The sequence below is a fragment of the Gouania willdenowi genome, chromosome 6, assembly GCF_900634775.1.
Source record: "Gouania willdenowi chromosome 6, fGouWil2.1, whole genome shotgun sequence".
NCBI lineage: Eukaryota > Metazoa > Chordata > Actinopteri > Blenniiformes > Gobiesocidae > Gouania > Gouania willdenowi.
The window spans coordinates 59,907,954-59,922,235 of NC_041049.1; the positions used below are offsets into that span (position 1 = coordinate 59,907,954).

Sequence of the window (14,282 nt, forward strand, 5' to 3'; positions counted from 1 at the left end):
TAACTACTGCTTTTTATTTATTTATTTCTGTTATAAATTTAAGATGTAAACAAGATGTATAGTAAACCAACATTTATAGCAGATGATACGTTCAAGGCCACGAAGATCCATGATAGGTGAAAATATTCGATAAAGTGCCACTTATATAAAAAGCAATAGTTTTATGTTAAAACAAAAGTCATATGCGATAAACACATGAAAACACACATTTTAGACTAATTTTAAACATATGTGAGGAGCCATGAGAAAACCAGGAACAAATTGGCATGAGAGAAACAGAGAAAAAGCACAAAAACCTTTGTTTTCTAAGAAAATAATGATTTTCTGGTTTTTATTTTCTTTATTTTACAAAATATACTAGTTGAAGTTATAGAGAAAGCCCTCCGTGCTTCAAATAACAGTATGGGCTATATGCACAGTGAGACGTGATGTATTTCCGGTTGAAAATAAGGCCGATGAAGTATTTCCTGTTACCGCTTTTTGACACTCAAAACAGTGGAGAAGTGAGCCATCACACTTCGTTTCGTTTTTATTGTGCCTGTTTGTGTGGTTTTGTTTATACACAATGACGTTCAAAAGGACGAAGTGTACCTTCCAAACAAGAGGATATAGCACATCAAGATACCACTGTTGCGTTCCTAAGTGTACAGCTTCAGCTAGATGTAGTTCTGCTTTGAGTTTTTTTTTTTTTTTACTTTCCCACAAGAGGATGAGCTGCAAAAAAAGTGGATCATCAACATCCAGAGAGATAAACCCTAACCCCTAACCCTGACATGAAGGAGCGATCAAATGCACAAGGGCGTCGGCGGAGCTGTCCCTGTTCTTTTTGAATGGAAGAATTACTTCCTTCCTGCACCTCGTCCCGGGGGTTGGGAGCGAAGACAGCGACTAGACTTTCCCTCTGAGGACCCGAAGAGGAAATAAATGTATCATGTCCTGACCACGACTACTGCTTGTCTGCTGCGCCGGGTGCATTGGACTTATAGCCCTCAGTGATATAAAGGAGGTCCGGGTAGAGAACGCAGCGCTCCGCAGACGGATGGGGGAGATGGCCATCAGCAACCAGTTTGGCTTGGAATGGTTTGCTGCGTGCATATAGCCCACTGGAGGTTTTAAAGTGGTAAACTTTGTGTTTGAAAACAGCTTGTTTTAGTGCTGAGCGAAGCCACTAAAACTTGTCTGGGCATGTGGAATTCCAACAGCTGATCGATATACCGATTTTCCTACCGCTGCGTCGCATTGAGTCACAAACAACACGTCAGCTCATTTGATAAAGGCGATACGGGCTGAATTCAGCTGCTAAAAGTGTAACTGTTTCTAATTGCTCGTGCACTTTGATGATTCTCTTAGAACCTTAGGGCTCTATTCTCCCATGTGCGTAAGTCCAAAAAACCTCGCAGCAGCGCTGTTTTTGGGTGCGCGCTATTCTCCCCCTGTACTTAAGTTAGTCATTACGCGCCTTCATCCCAGTTACGCACTGTGGGTGGAGCAGCCCTGAAATGTGGGTGTTCCCATTCAAATCTGGCTTTATACGCGCATTCTCCGGTGTGCGTAAGTCCTTTTCCTCTTACGCGCTTATATTGCACTAGAAATATGGAAATATGGACTTACATTTGAAGCCACACAGACTCGTGCGTCGCGCAGCAGCAGCTGTGATCACTCAGCTGCTGCTGCATGAATAATTAAAACTGTGACAGACGCAGACTTCTGTCCATGTTGGTCACAGTGATTCTACTATTTTGCTCTGCGGCCGGGTTTTTTCCTCATATCTCCAGCGCATCTAACTCGGTCACGCTTTACAGCGATGATGATAATGATGATCAAGGAGAGATATTTTAACTGTGGCTCAGTCACACGACAGTAATTTGATCAATGATCTGATCAAATCAACCAGTTATATTGTTTATTAATGAAGGCGTTTCAAATTAAAAGTGAACTTTATCATTTTCACGAATTTCAATGACATTTACAAGCATTGGAAAAACTCCATGTTCTGTGATTTCTAGACAGCCCAAAAAAAATCACCACCTCCTTTCCTTCAATCCGCCTTCATTCACACATACGCGTTTTTGGTCTACCTTACGTGTCAGCAGCCTGGACCGGAGAATACGCGTAGCAGAGAAACGTGTAACTGCAGGCGCGCAAAAAAGCGCTTCAATCCAGACGAGAGTATAGACCATTTAGTTATTATTATTTTTACAACCATATCTATTGTGTACCGCATACTTATGTAGTTCAGCTATTGCCGTGTGAGGCTTCAACCTAAACATAGTTATTGCATTTAGCCAATAACCAGCCAATTTAGTTGTTTTGCTTTCATTTACAAAGTTTTTAATTGGGTAGAAATGGCTCTTTTATCATCTTTTGTGTTTTTAAACTGAAATTGTTAGATTTTATTCATATTTAAAAACATAATTATCCAAATATGGGCAGACAAAGCCTGAGATTGGCCGATCATCTTGTCTCACAGGGATTTGAATATGTGCGGGAGAGCTCTGATACGTGCTGTGGGAGGTGTGTGCAGACCCACTGTGTCATCACGGAAAGCGGTTCAAAGCACTTTCTGATCGTAAGACAATTGTTCTCTCTTAACATTTATTTGAAACCATATTTGGATTTTTTTTATCTCACAACAGCTAATCTGCACTTGTTTTTCTGGTTTGTGCAGGAAGGAGAAACCTGGTCACCCAGTCGCAATAGGTGTGAAGTTTACGTTTGTGCTCGTATTGGTGACATTTTATCCACCCTCAGGACCACCATTCCTTGCCCTGAGTTGGATGAAAGCAAATGTCTTCCTGTAAGGAATTCTTTAAACAAGTTTACCTCTTTTTATAGTGTGTAAACAGAACTTTAAACTGGTTTCATTTATTTATATATAATTGTTTCTTTCCAGAATACGATTCAAACTGCAGCAAATGGATGCTGTAAAATCTGTGAGTGTACTATACTAAATTTACTCTATATTTCATTAATCACAACATGATGCCAATATTGACTTTCTCTCCTATACCTCATCTTATCTTTTGCCCGTCCTTGTTGGAAAAGATGTCCATTGCCAGTCCTATGTAGGACATATTTAAACCATATATGAGACTAAGCACTGCTACTTTAAAGGTCCAGTATTATGCTATTTTTCACCCATCTCCATTTGTTCTAAGAACCTCAAAAACATAGTATTTGAGGTTTATCCTCCACCTGCTTTCTGGAGTTTTAGCCTCTGAAAAGTCACTTTCAGAGATCTCCTCAAAACAGGCTGTTTTTTGGGCCTTGATGCATATGCATTAGTGGGTGTAAACACACACACTGCTTCAAGCAATATAACGGCTACTAAAAATGGAACTGATTTGAACCGCTCATGCTGTACCACAAGGAAGTAAACTCTCAACTATCAGCTGGGTCAGCTGTTTCAAACACTCACATGAGCTGCTACGCTACTTCCTCCTCCTCCTCACCTCTCCTGACCACAGAACTCGTCAATTTAAGACAACAGTACATAATATTGTCCAACCGCTGCATCACATTGTGTCACAAACACGTCAGATTATCCCATAAAAGAGATACAAGGTGACGTAACAACTCCTAAAAGTGAAACTGATTGTGAGTGCTCTTTGGTTTATCTATATACTTCATTATCTATATACTGAATGTTAAGATATTTACTGTAATATCAACCTGCCGTTGCTATGTTTGTTTTAGCTGTGAGGTAGTTTGAGAGGGAGGAGCTAACATTCTTATAGGGTAGGAGGAGCCAAGATTGTGTGAGAAAAAATCCAACTCTCCCATTTGGAGTTGACTTTTTACAAAATGTGGAATAAGAAGTAAACAGAACTTTTTTAACTTTGGCCCTCTGAATGAGGCTAAAGGAATGTATATCATTGTAGCAAAACTAATTTTTCATAATACTGCCCATATGTGTATGTTTAAAGTAGCAGTGTGAAATCTCCCACATCTTATTAGAAGAATTAAAGCACCAATAACTTAAATAGGTCAAAAATGCTAATTCAATTTAATGTGTTATTCTGTATCAATTTGTATTCATTGTATAATTTGTATTTGATATTATTTTGGCTGATGAGATATTTTTACTTGTTCACAAACTCATTCCTCCTACAATTTTCTAACTAACAATGAAGAAGACGAGAATGTGTTTTCTTCAAGTCTTTTTTCTTCTTTTCATGTCTCCATGTTGTCTGAGGTTACCACTATAAGAAGTGAAATGTTTTTGTGGCATATATACATGTTTTGCTACTTCAAAGTGCAGTTTTTTTTCAGCCCAAACATAACAAAATTGGGTGATGACCAAAAATATTTGAGATGTTAATCTGCTGTAATTTTCCCATCATGCCTGACTCTAATAACACAAAGTTTAACATTTCAAAACATCCAATACTGTTAATAACGGCTTTTCCTGTCATTTTGCAGAATTCCCATAAGTCCATTGTGAACACAACCCAAGCCAAATTAAAGAGAAACCTCCTTAAAATAAGAAATATGTTGTTTCTAACATTTGACCATAAGCAGTTATATTTATGCTTTAATAATAACTAATGATGGGAAAATAATTTATTGACCAAATATACTCACTTTCTTAATGTGGCCCATTGTTTGTTTGAAGTGATACATTTTCTAACAGGAATATGTGTTTATACAGGTGAGGAAAAAGAAAAGGGCTGCAAGTTGATGTCCATGAAAAGCCGTCTCTTACACAAGGGCTGTCAGTCACTCCAGGAGGTGGAGATGCCATTCTGTGAAGGATCCTGCAACACTTTCACCAAGTAAAAACTACAACATGAGGGAAAGTACTTGAGCCTCTTTTGGTTTAAATTCTGTATTTATTAATGGACCAATTATTTATGCTTTTCAGGTACTCTCAAACAAATGCGTCGATACAGCACTTTTGCTCCTGCTGCAAGGAGACCCGCTCTAGCAAACGCAAGGTGAAACTGCACTGTTTGAACGGCAAAACCTTCTTTCACTCCTACGTGCATGTGGACGAGTGTGGCTGTGATCAAACTGACTGCGACAAAACTTCAGTTTCATCCACTCGCAAGAGACGAAGCTTGAGTCTGATCTGATTAAAAAAAACATTAAATTTACAGATGTGGGATGAATCTGTATCCCTCTGTGACACTTTAGATGAATTAGTGTTGTAACAACCATTTATCAATTAATCAAATAAACAGCAGCAACTTCATGTCTCGTTGCCTTCATTTGAACAACAAAATATTGTTGTTTGTTTCCTCATCAACCTACAGCCTGTGAATTAAAGCTGGCAGTACATAGAGTTGTACACATGCTTAAGGCCTCACAGGTGTTTGCATGTTCTCACTTAATGTGCATAGGTTTGTCCTCATTCTGGTCCACTGCACCTGGTTTCCCTCCACAGGTCCTAGACCAAGTCTCCTTTTTTGTCAGAGAGTAAAAGTCTGTGTGTTGAGATTAAAACATGAAACTCTCATCCTAGTTTCCCCTAAATATCCAAATGTCACACAAACAAAACAAGATTGAATTTTAAAACAGAAAAAACGCTGCTTGTCTGGTTATTGGCTTTTTTGTATTTCTGTTTTGGTTTTAAAGGGGACATATTATGCTAAATCCCCTTTTTAGCCCTTAAATGCATTTTGTTGTATATTTAGAGTGTTTAGAAGTACAGAAAAGTTCAAATTAGTCTCTTCAGGTGCTTCGTTGATATCTTTATATTCTGTTTTGCTCATATTTTTCAATCTGTTTCGATTTTTCTATTCTCTATTACATCACAGTATTTGCAGCAGAACTGCCAAATTAGTACATCAACTCCAGGTCCAACACTTCGAGCAATCCGCCATTTTTATTTCTCGCTTTTATTTTGTAGTCCAAGCTCAAGGATGCCGAAGTTACGAGAGGAGAAATCAAAATGTTTGGTTGTTGGATGTAGTAACCCACACGCTTCATTACACCGTCTCCCAGCATCAGAACCTTTTCGAAGTGCCTGGTTGAGTTTTATTTTTCATGGAAATGTACCCACATCTGTGGGTAAGGTCATTTTTGTGTGCGCGAAGCACTTCAAGGATAACTGCTTCAGCAACCTCCACCAGTGTAAAGAAGGATTTGCCGAAAGACTTTGTCTGATTGAGGGTTCAATTCCTTCTATCTTTGGAGACGACGAACAGAGCACTTCAGTAAGCTGTAAATAACGCTAAAAAGTGTGATGATAAGACGTCCCTGTCATTGTTTTGTTAGCATTAGCAGTTGCACCGTCTTCATATGCTAGCGTTGTGTACTCGTTTTAGATCTTGATGATATGGCCTACGTGATTTAATTTAAGTCTAAAGTTTTCATTAGTCATTTCATTTTGCCGTTTTTGTCTTTGAAAAGACTGTATTAAAATGCATTTTGTAACGTTAGCTTGGCGCTAGTGTTAGCTCGGTGCTTGTGTTAGCTCACTTGTTAGGGTTCTGCAGGTTCATCATCTTCATTTTCATCTCGCTCCGCCGGGTCAGACTCTGGCTGGAACATGTAAGGCTGGATGGACAAGTCTTCTGTTGTTGACATTTTGTAAATAACGTGTGAATAAACATTTTCTGCGCCGCTAAATAATCGTATCTCTTCTATCAAACTACAAAAATGGCCGAACAGGGTGGAGTTGAACCGAGTTTCACCTCTGTAACCTGGAGAGGGGGCGGGGTATGAAGTGTCTCATTTGCATTTAAAGAGACCGCACCAAAACGAGTTGCTCTCAGAAGCACATCAGAAAAGGGGTAGAAAAGGGGTCTGTGGAGCTATAATAATGAAGAATTCAGACCCAAGCATTGCAGTTCTGCTTTATATAGACCACAACTGTATGATTTTTATGTAAAAAAGGAAGGATTTAAATGCATGATATGTCTCCTTTAAGTCAGTAAAACAAAATAACCACACCATTTATTTGTTATTTTAATTTGGTTTTAAAACAAAATAACCAAAGAACAAAGGGTACACGGATTCATTCATGGTATGGATTGATCACCAATTAAAAAGGAGTTCCCATATAAAACTAAGTTTAAAACGGTAACGATGTTCAACAAGTGCAGACTGTGTTTTAAACCCCTAAGGCAGTCAGATTGGTTCTCCCCATCTCTGCGAGAATGATCAACCATTAAAGTAATACTTTATCAGGATGCACTTTGCTGCTAATCTAGTCAGTACATCATGTAATACAATCACTTCTGGTTACGGGATTTGGCCGATAGTCCAACACAACAGAAATTTTGGTTTGGTTTAGATTTAAAAATAGAATAGAAATTAATCTTTTTTGTCTTTTAGTTTTTTGATTATCCTCACTTTACAGGGAGAATGATGACTTTGCCTCTCCTACTTGTAAGCATTTGATAATTAACATAATTTTATGACAAATTGCTTATGTGTACAATGAATGATTGATGTTCACAAAAAAAAAGGCTTGACGCAATATAATTTCAACCTTTTATGGATGAGCGGTAAGAGTCACCTGACAAATATTTAATGTCCTGGTACTTGGACACATAATGTGATCCTTACAATGTTACTTTTCTATGCGCATGAATCATGCTGGCTGGAAAAGCATGACGGACACTAAGGTCTCTAAGTCTAAAACTAATATTTGAATTGCATGGTTCCCTGATTAAGGAGTTTACTTTACAGAGCTGTGTTCATTTCGATAGAAGACATGAAGGTTCAGCCCACAACTCAAAAAGCAGTGGTTCCGGCCTGGTCGCATGTAGCCGGGTATCTGCAAAAACCAATATATTTTAGTATGGTTTGGCCTGTTATCCACACGAAAAACGCAGGATTACATCATTCAAAACGCGGCTTTTGGAAAACTCCGACCAAAGTGAAGATTTTGGAAAATTCTGTTTTTGCGTTTGAGTGTGCACATAAAGTACATAACCTGAGTTTTTAGCTTCCAAACCTCGCTGTATGCGACATCTGATGAGTAAATGTCGTATTTGTGCCCTTGTTTATGTCAGGCAGTGAGCAGCATTGATACAAGCTACTTGTAACGTTTGTACAGGTGCTTTTTGGCCGGTGCGCTGTTGGTTTTTTTTGATGAGCGAGTGGAGGCAGACTATGTAACAGGTGGCAAAAAATGGTCCAAAAGTGGGAAAAAAAAGTCTCAAGAAAACATGGAAAAGGGTCTAAAATGGGCCAAAAGCAGCCAAGAGTGGCCAAAAAATGACAAAATAAAGAGGAACCAGGTCGTATGTAATGGGAAAGCGTAGCTTTAATGGGCAAAATGTGGCAAACAATAGTGAAAAATGGCAAAAATGTGGAATAAAAAAGGGCAAAATGTAGGGAAATAAGGAAACAACTGGTATTTATTGGGCAAAAGTTAGCTTATTTGGATGAAAAGTGGCCAATGCGATAAAAGTATTAAAAGTAACTTGCAAAAATGGACAAAAAATTGTGAAAAAGGAATATTTATCGGCAAAAGGATCTGAAATCTGAAAAAAAAGTGTCAGAACTGTTTGAAATGGAGCCAAAATTGGACAAAGGAAGTTGCAAAATTGCGCTCTGATAATGTAGTGGGCTGGTTTGGATAGAAAATGCAATTATATTATTATATAATGTCTATGGGCGGGACACCTTTGAGGAGGAAGTCGATGTCCCAGATGAGTGGCGTGAAATTTTTTACATGTCTCGGTCGTCGCTCCTGTCACTGATAGAGTTACTTTGCCCACATATAGAGGGAAAGGCTACTGTCATGTGATCACCAGTCAGTGTGGTTAAAAAAGGTTGCCAGTGTCTGTGCCCAATCCTTTCGTTGGACCCTTTAAACTCATGCGTGTAGACTACATCACTTCTTTCACTCGCAATCTTAACGACAAAAATCCTGCGACATGATTTTTGAATGTAAACCGACCATAAAACATTTGTTAAATATTTTAATAGTACACATGTAAATATGTGATTGTTTACTAATAATCGTAATTGTTGATTAAAAAAATAAATAAAAAATACGGATAAAAACACAATACACAGCATTGACAATCAAAAACCAAACGGAAAATAAATTGGAATTCACTCAAAACATACATTTTTTATTCTTTTTAAATAGTAGGATTTCAACCTTTTAAATAGTACACAAACTGCCATAAAATAAGCCGACCGGATGTAGACGCGTTTCCCACCTGCGTTGAAAGGATCCAAAACTATCAGGCACGCAAAAAGATTGGGCAATGACAGCCAGCACCCGTGTGCTACTTGGCTGGGACGCTTGCTCAGATTGGAGGGAATGGCTCTAACTTATTGGCAAATACTGCCAACTAGGGATATGGCATGCTTATAACAACGGTCAACAGCACATTTATACTGTTTTGTGTGGATGTAATTTTATTTATAAACGATGTTGTGTGTACATAACTACTTATTTTAAACTTGGGGGTGGATATTGTATATTATATATAATATGAAAAATCCCCGGCTATGTGTTTACAAGGCTTTAGTGACAAATACTCAGAAGTCCTATTTGACGAAGCACACATACTTTAATGAAATTAGGTCTAATATGAAGCTTCTATGCCATCTAATTGCATTGGTTACAAGGCAGTTCATTGTAGTGATCTCTACTAGACTTTAATGTTTACTACAAGACAGGAAGAATAAAAAGGGAATTCACCTGTTTTATTGTAACAGATATATGATATATATGTATATACATATTGAAGATATTGTTTCTTGGGCGTGATCTTGTACTGGAGACAGAAATAACAAAGTCTGACATCCTTGCACCCCTCCCAAACTGCAAACATCCAATGGACTATATTACCTGAGCCTGGCCATTTGGTACCAGTTGGCTCAAACACACCTTGTGATCACCATGAGGATGGCCAGGATGAGACTGAAGCAGATGCTACTATGGCTCTCCATCAATCTCTCAGTATCTGCAGCCAGCATGGGTATGTATGTTAGAAATGTGACACACTGAACCAGACTGAACCACTTGTTTTATTCTGATTGCAGTAATATGTTGACAGCATGTTTTTTTTAATTTTTTTTAACATTATGCTGATGTACAATATCTCTTATTGTTTCAAGGCATGGGTGAAAACATGAGTAAAACACCCATAATACCAGGTAAATGTTGCTGTTTTTTCATCTGGTTTTAGAAAAGCTTGATTGGTATAAAAAATAATAGATGTTATCCTGCCTCAACAAGTGAGGCAGGGTTGGAGTCAAATACATTTTTCAGTTACAATTACATTTTCAAATACCCATGTTCCATTACAATACAATTACGGTTACAGTAACCAGAATTTTTTCGAATTACAATTAAATCAAAATTATTTGTTTTCCTCAGAAATTCAATTACAATTATGTTCTCAATTATTTTAGTTCAATTACAATTAAACACAATTACTGAGTAAATAACCTAATAAAAGTAAACCTTCCTCTTGTGTTAGCTTTCTGTTAGCATCTCTTATGATAACGGGTCCTAAATCAGCTGTAAAATACACTAAAAACAAATATCTGTCGTTTAATTTCATTCCTATTTATTTATTTATTTATTCAGTTTATTTCCGACATGGTTGCATTCACGGAAGTTTTGTTATTCTTTTTTTTTTTTTGTACATGCCGAAAAAGGAGACGAGAGAAGCAGTTTGCTTATCTAAGTCCCATCCCCTGTTTTGAACATAATCTACAAAAATATAGGTTTTAATATTTTTGGTGTGAGCATCTGAGCCTTTTTTGTCAATATACCCCTTGATTATTTTATTTTCTTTTTTTTAATGGTAAAATGTGGATAAAAAAACTAAGAAATTTTAATAATTGTTAACTACATGTGTACTGTACATAGAACTGTAACATGGTTCCCCAGTTTTGCGTTAAATTATAAATGACATTTTTTATAGAATTTTCATGCCAATTACGATTACAGTCAATTTTTTAAACTCAATTACTATTTAATTACGATTACAACAGCAACAGATTTTTAAAATTACAATTACATTTATATTTACGACATACTTGTAATTAATTATCATTCACGCAATTACAATTATAATTGACGCCAACCCTGGAGTGCGGTGTCAGGTATCAGGAAAACCTGTCATTTATCAGACCAATAGGACTCATGACTCAGCAAAACCTCCATCAAATCTAACGGCCTCACTTATCAAAATAAGTGCCGTCAAATGGCACGGCCATAGGCTTCAAAATAAATGAATCATACCTAGTGGCAAATTTTTCTGCGCCCCAATACCTTAAAATTTTACACCACTGATTAGCCATATATTTATTTATTTGCCATGGCAACCCTACACGTTTGGCTTCTTTCTAACCAGCGCCCCAAGACATAAATGTCTGTGGAAATTAACTTGTGAATGACTGTCAGTAGTAGGGAATTGTAGTTTCAAAGTGTTTATTATCATGTGCACAGTAAGGAAACGTGTTTCCCTGTACAATGAAATCCTTACTTTGCTGTCCACACTGGATGCCACAAGGTTAAACATAATCGTGTCACAATTATGCAATAAAATAAATTTACTTATTTAATTACAATAACAAAACATCCATTGCTGTCTTAAAAAGATTGCACTTCTTGTAGTGTTGACCTTCGACAGCATGTGCAGACAGGAGAAAATAAAACAAAAAACAAAAACAAAAAAGCAATTTGAAACAAAGAACAGAACAAAACAAAGAAAAGTATTATAACAATAATTCTAATAATCTAAAAAGTAATAAAGATATATATGTACAAGGTGGAAAAGATAGAAAAAAATATATAATGATCTAATTATCTATACAAAAAATAAATATAATTCTTATTGCATGTAAGCAAACACTAGTGGGTAAAAAGACATTTATAACTAAATTTGTAAAATATATTTTCTATTTACGTGCTTTTTTAAATTTCCCTCCATAATCTAGAAGTCAAATCATCTCACAACCAGTTCTGCAGCACATGGGGGAATTACCATTTTAAGACATTTGATGGAGATTTCTTCGACCTCGCAAGCACATGCAACTACATCCTTGCATTGCACTGTAAAAGCAGCTATGAGACATTTAACATTCAGCTCCAGCGACAGGAGGTGGATGGGATCACCAGCATTAACAAGGTCATGATGAAGCTGGATGAAGTGATAGTGGAGTTGTCCTACGCCTCCATCAAGGTCGACGACAATCCGTGAGTCTGTCTTGATTATGTGGCTCTTTATTATCAGCTGACGTAGATGTAAAGATTGTTAATGTCTTATTATGATATTGATAAATAATGTGTTCTCTCCAGTGTAACATTGCCATTCAGTCAGGGTGGTGTGTCTATAGAGAGAGTCACGTCATATGTTAAAATAGAGGCCAAACTGGGCCTGGTGGTCATGTGGAATGAAGAGGATACTCTCTGGGTATGTGAACAGTTTCCAAACGGACAATTAGATAATACTCAAATAAAAGCTTGATATGAATTTTATTGGATTTTCCTGCATTCAGATTGAACTGGACGATAAATTCCGGAATCAGACCTGTGGCCTCTGTGGTGACTTCAATGAAATCCCGCTTTACAATGAGTTTGTCCAGTCTGGTGAGTATTTACACCTCCTAAAAGCAGAGGTGGCAAAAGTACTAGTCTTCTGTACTCAAGTACAAGTACTGCATAGATGACTCAGGTAAAAGTAAAAGTATTGAAGTTGCTCCCTTACTTGAGTAAATGTTAAAAAAAAAAGTACATGCTACTAAATGAACTTAAGTAAAAAAGTAAAAAGTAAAACAAATGCCCCTTCAATACTAAGACAGGATTTTAAAATCAGTAATCTCCATATCTTTTATTTTTTTTAGAACTTGTAGAAAATTTGTACATGGAAATAAATTTATTCTGTTGGCATCTGGAGAATTTAACACTCATTATAGAGAACATTTGTAAATAAAATATTTTAAGAAAAAACAGTGCAAATGCTCAACTAAACCCAGAGCAGATTTGAGTTTAACGTTTTTAAAACTTGATAATATTAACCATAAAACTAAGGGACCTTACAGAAAAAAAGCTCAAACTACCAAAATGTTTGCGTTCCTGACGTCATCTTTGAAGGTCTTAAAAGTAACAAGCTCATTTTTCCAGTTTGATTGTCAATGTCCTCAGGACCCATTGTACACAAGTAGGATAAGGGATTAAGCTGGGATCTCTTGGTTTATCCTGGCTCATCATATCCGGTATCTAGTTATACAAAAGCAGGATAGTGGAAAGTTGGATGTTTTGTGACTGAAGTTACAATGAGTTAATCTGCTCTAGACTACTGAAGTAGAAGTATTGTAACTTGATTGAAATTTGTGATCAAGTACTGCTACAATTAAATCATATATAAAATTCTCAAGTACAAATTAAAAGTAACTAATAAACAGTACTCAAAGTACTAGTTACTTTCACCCCCACATTTATTGTTGGTAATAAATCTTGGTACGTTTCCCTTGCAAACAGTAAACATCTCATGTATAAACATAAAAAAGAAGAGACCAAATCTACCACAATTAGAACTCCATTTATTTTCAATATTTAAAAAAAATCATAAATATATTAACTCTGAAACAGTTTTGTCTGTTTTGGTGCCATGCATTACGTTTATTCTGAATGGTTGGCTATAATGTGATGCATTATGTTTAATCTGATTGGTCAGCTATGATGTGATGCATTACGTTTAATCTGATTGGTTGGCTATGATGTGATGCATTACGTTTATTCTGATTGGTCAGCTATAATGTGATGCATTATGTTTAATCTGATTGGTCGGCTATGATGTGATGCATTACGTTTAATCTGATTGGTTGGCTATGATGTGATGCATTACGTTTAAATTAAGAAAAAACAGTGCAAATGCTCAACTAAACCCAGAGCAGATTTGAGTTTAACGTTTTTAAAACTTGATAATATTAACCATAAAACTAAGGGACCTTACAGAAAAAAAGCTCAAACTACCAAAATGTTTTCGTTCCTGACGTCATCTTTGAAGGTCTTAAAAGTAACAAGCTCATTTTTCAAATGTAAGGAGTAGAAAGTACAGATATTTGTTTAAAAAAGTAAGAAGTAAAAGTTAAAATTTGCCAAAAAAAATTGATACTCAAGTAAAGTACAGATACCAGAAAAAACTACTTAAGTACCTTAACAAAGTATTTGCACCTCGTTACTTGTCACCTTTGCCTAAAACATCCTGTTTTCTCCAGATAATGATGAACCAATCACTCCTGAAGACTTTGCTGAGCCATGGAGGATCAGTGTCTCCTCTGAAGACTGTGATCAGGTTTCCATGTCGGAGCCACAGAGCTGTTCTTATCAGGTAGAGCTCAACATTCATTTT

The 14,282-nt window shown here is 36.7% G+C and overlaps 2 protein-coding genes across 13 annotated transcripts in view; both read left to right on the forward strand.

The window, feature by feature from the left end:
- Positions 1 to 5,194, forward strand: part of LOC114464426 (mucin-2-like) — a 29,760-nt gene extending 24,566 nt beyond the window's left edge. For all 3 annotated transcript variants that reach the window (XM_028448605.1, XM_028448606.1, XM_028448607.1), the window contains 5 exons: positions 2,471 to 2,569; positions 2,669 to 2,797; positions 2,894 to 2,933; positions 4,652 to 4,775; positions 4,865 to 5,194. In XM_028448605.1, coding sequence (XP_028304406.1) covers positions 2,471 to 2,569; positions 2,669 to 2,797; positions 2,894 to 2,933; positions 4,652 to 4,775; positions 4,865 to 5,075 — 603 coding nt within the window. In that variant the 3' untranslated portion in view covers positions 5,076 to 5,194. The remainder of the gene's footprint in view (positions 1 to 2,470; positions 2,570 to 2,668; positions 2,798 to 2,893; positions 2,934 to 4,651; positions 4,776 to 4,864) is intronic.
- Positions 5,195 to 9,801: 4,607 nt separating this feature from the next.
- The window catches only part of LOC114464424 (mucin-5B-like), a 44,557-nt gene continuing 40,076 nt past the window's right edge, over positions 9,802 to 14,282 (forward strand). For all 10 annotated transcript variants that reach the window (XM_028448595.1, XM_028448598.1, XM_028448604.1 and 7 more), the window contains exons 1-6: positions 9,802 to 9,893; positions 10,033 to 10,071; positions 11,866 to 12,124; positions 12,227 to 12,341; positions 12,427 to 12,517; positions 14,149 to 14,261. In XM_028448595.1, coding sequence (XP_028304396.1) covers positions 9,815 to 9,893; positions 10,033 to 10,071; positions 11,866 to 12,124; positions 12,227 to 12,341; positions 12,427 to 12,517; positions 14,149 to 14,261 — 696 coding nt within the window. In that variant the 5' untranslated portion in view covers positions 9,802 to 9,814. The remainder of the gene's footprint in view (positions 9,894 to 10,032; positions 10,072 to 11,865; positions 12,125 to 12,226; positions 12,342 to 12,426; positions 12,518 to 14,148; positions 14,262 to 14,282) is intronic.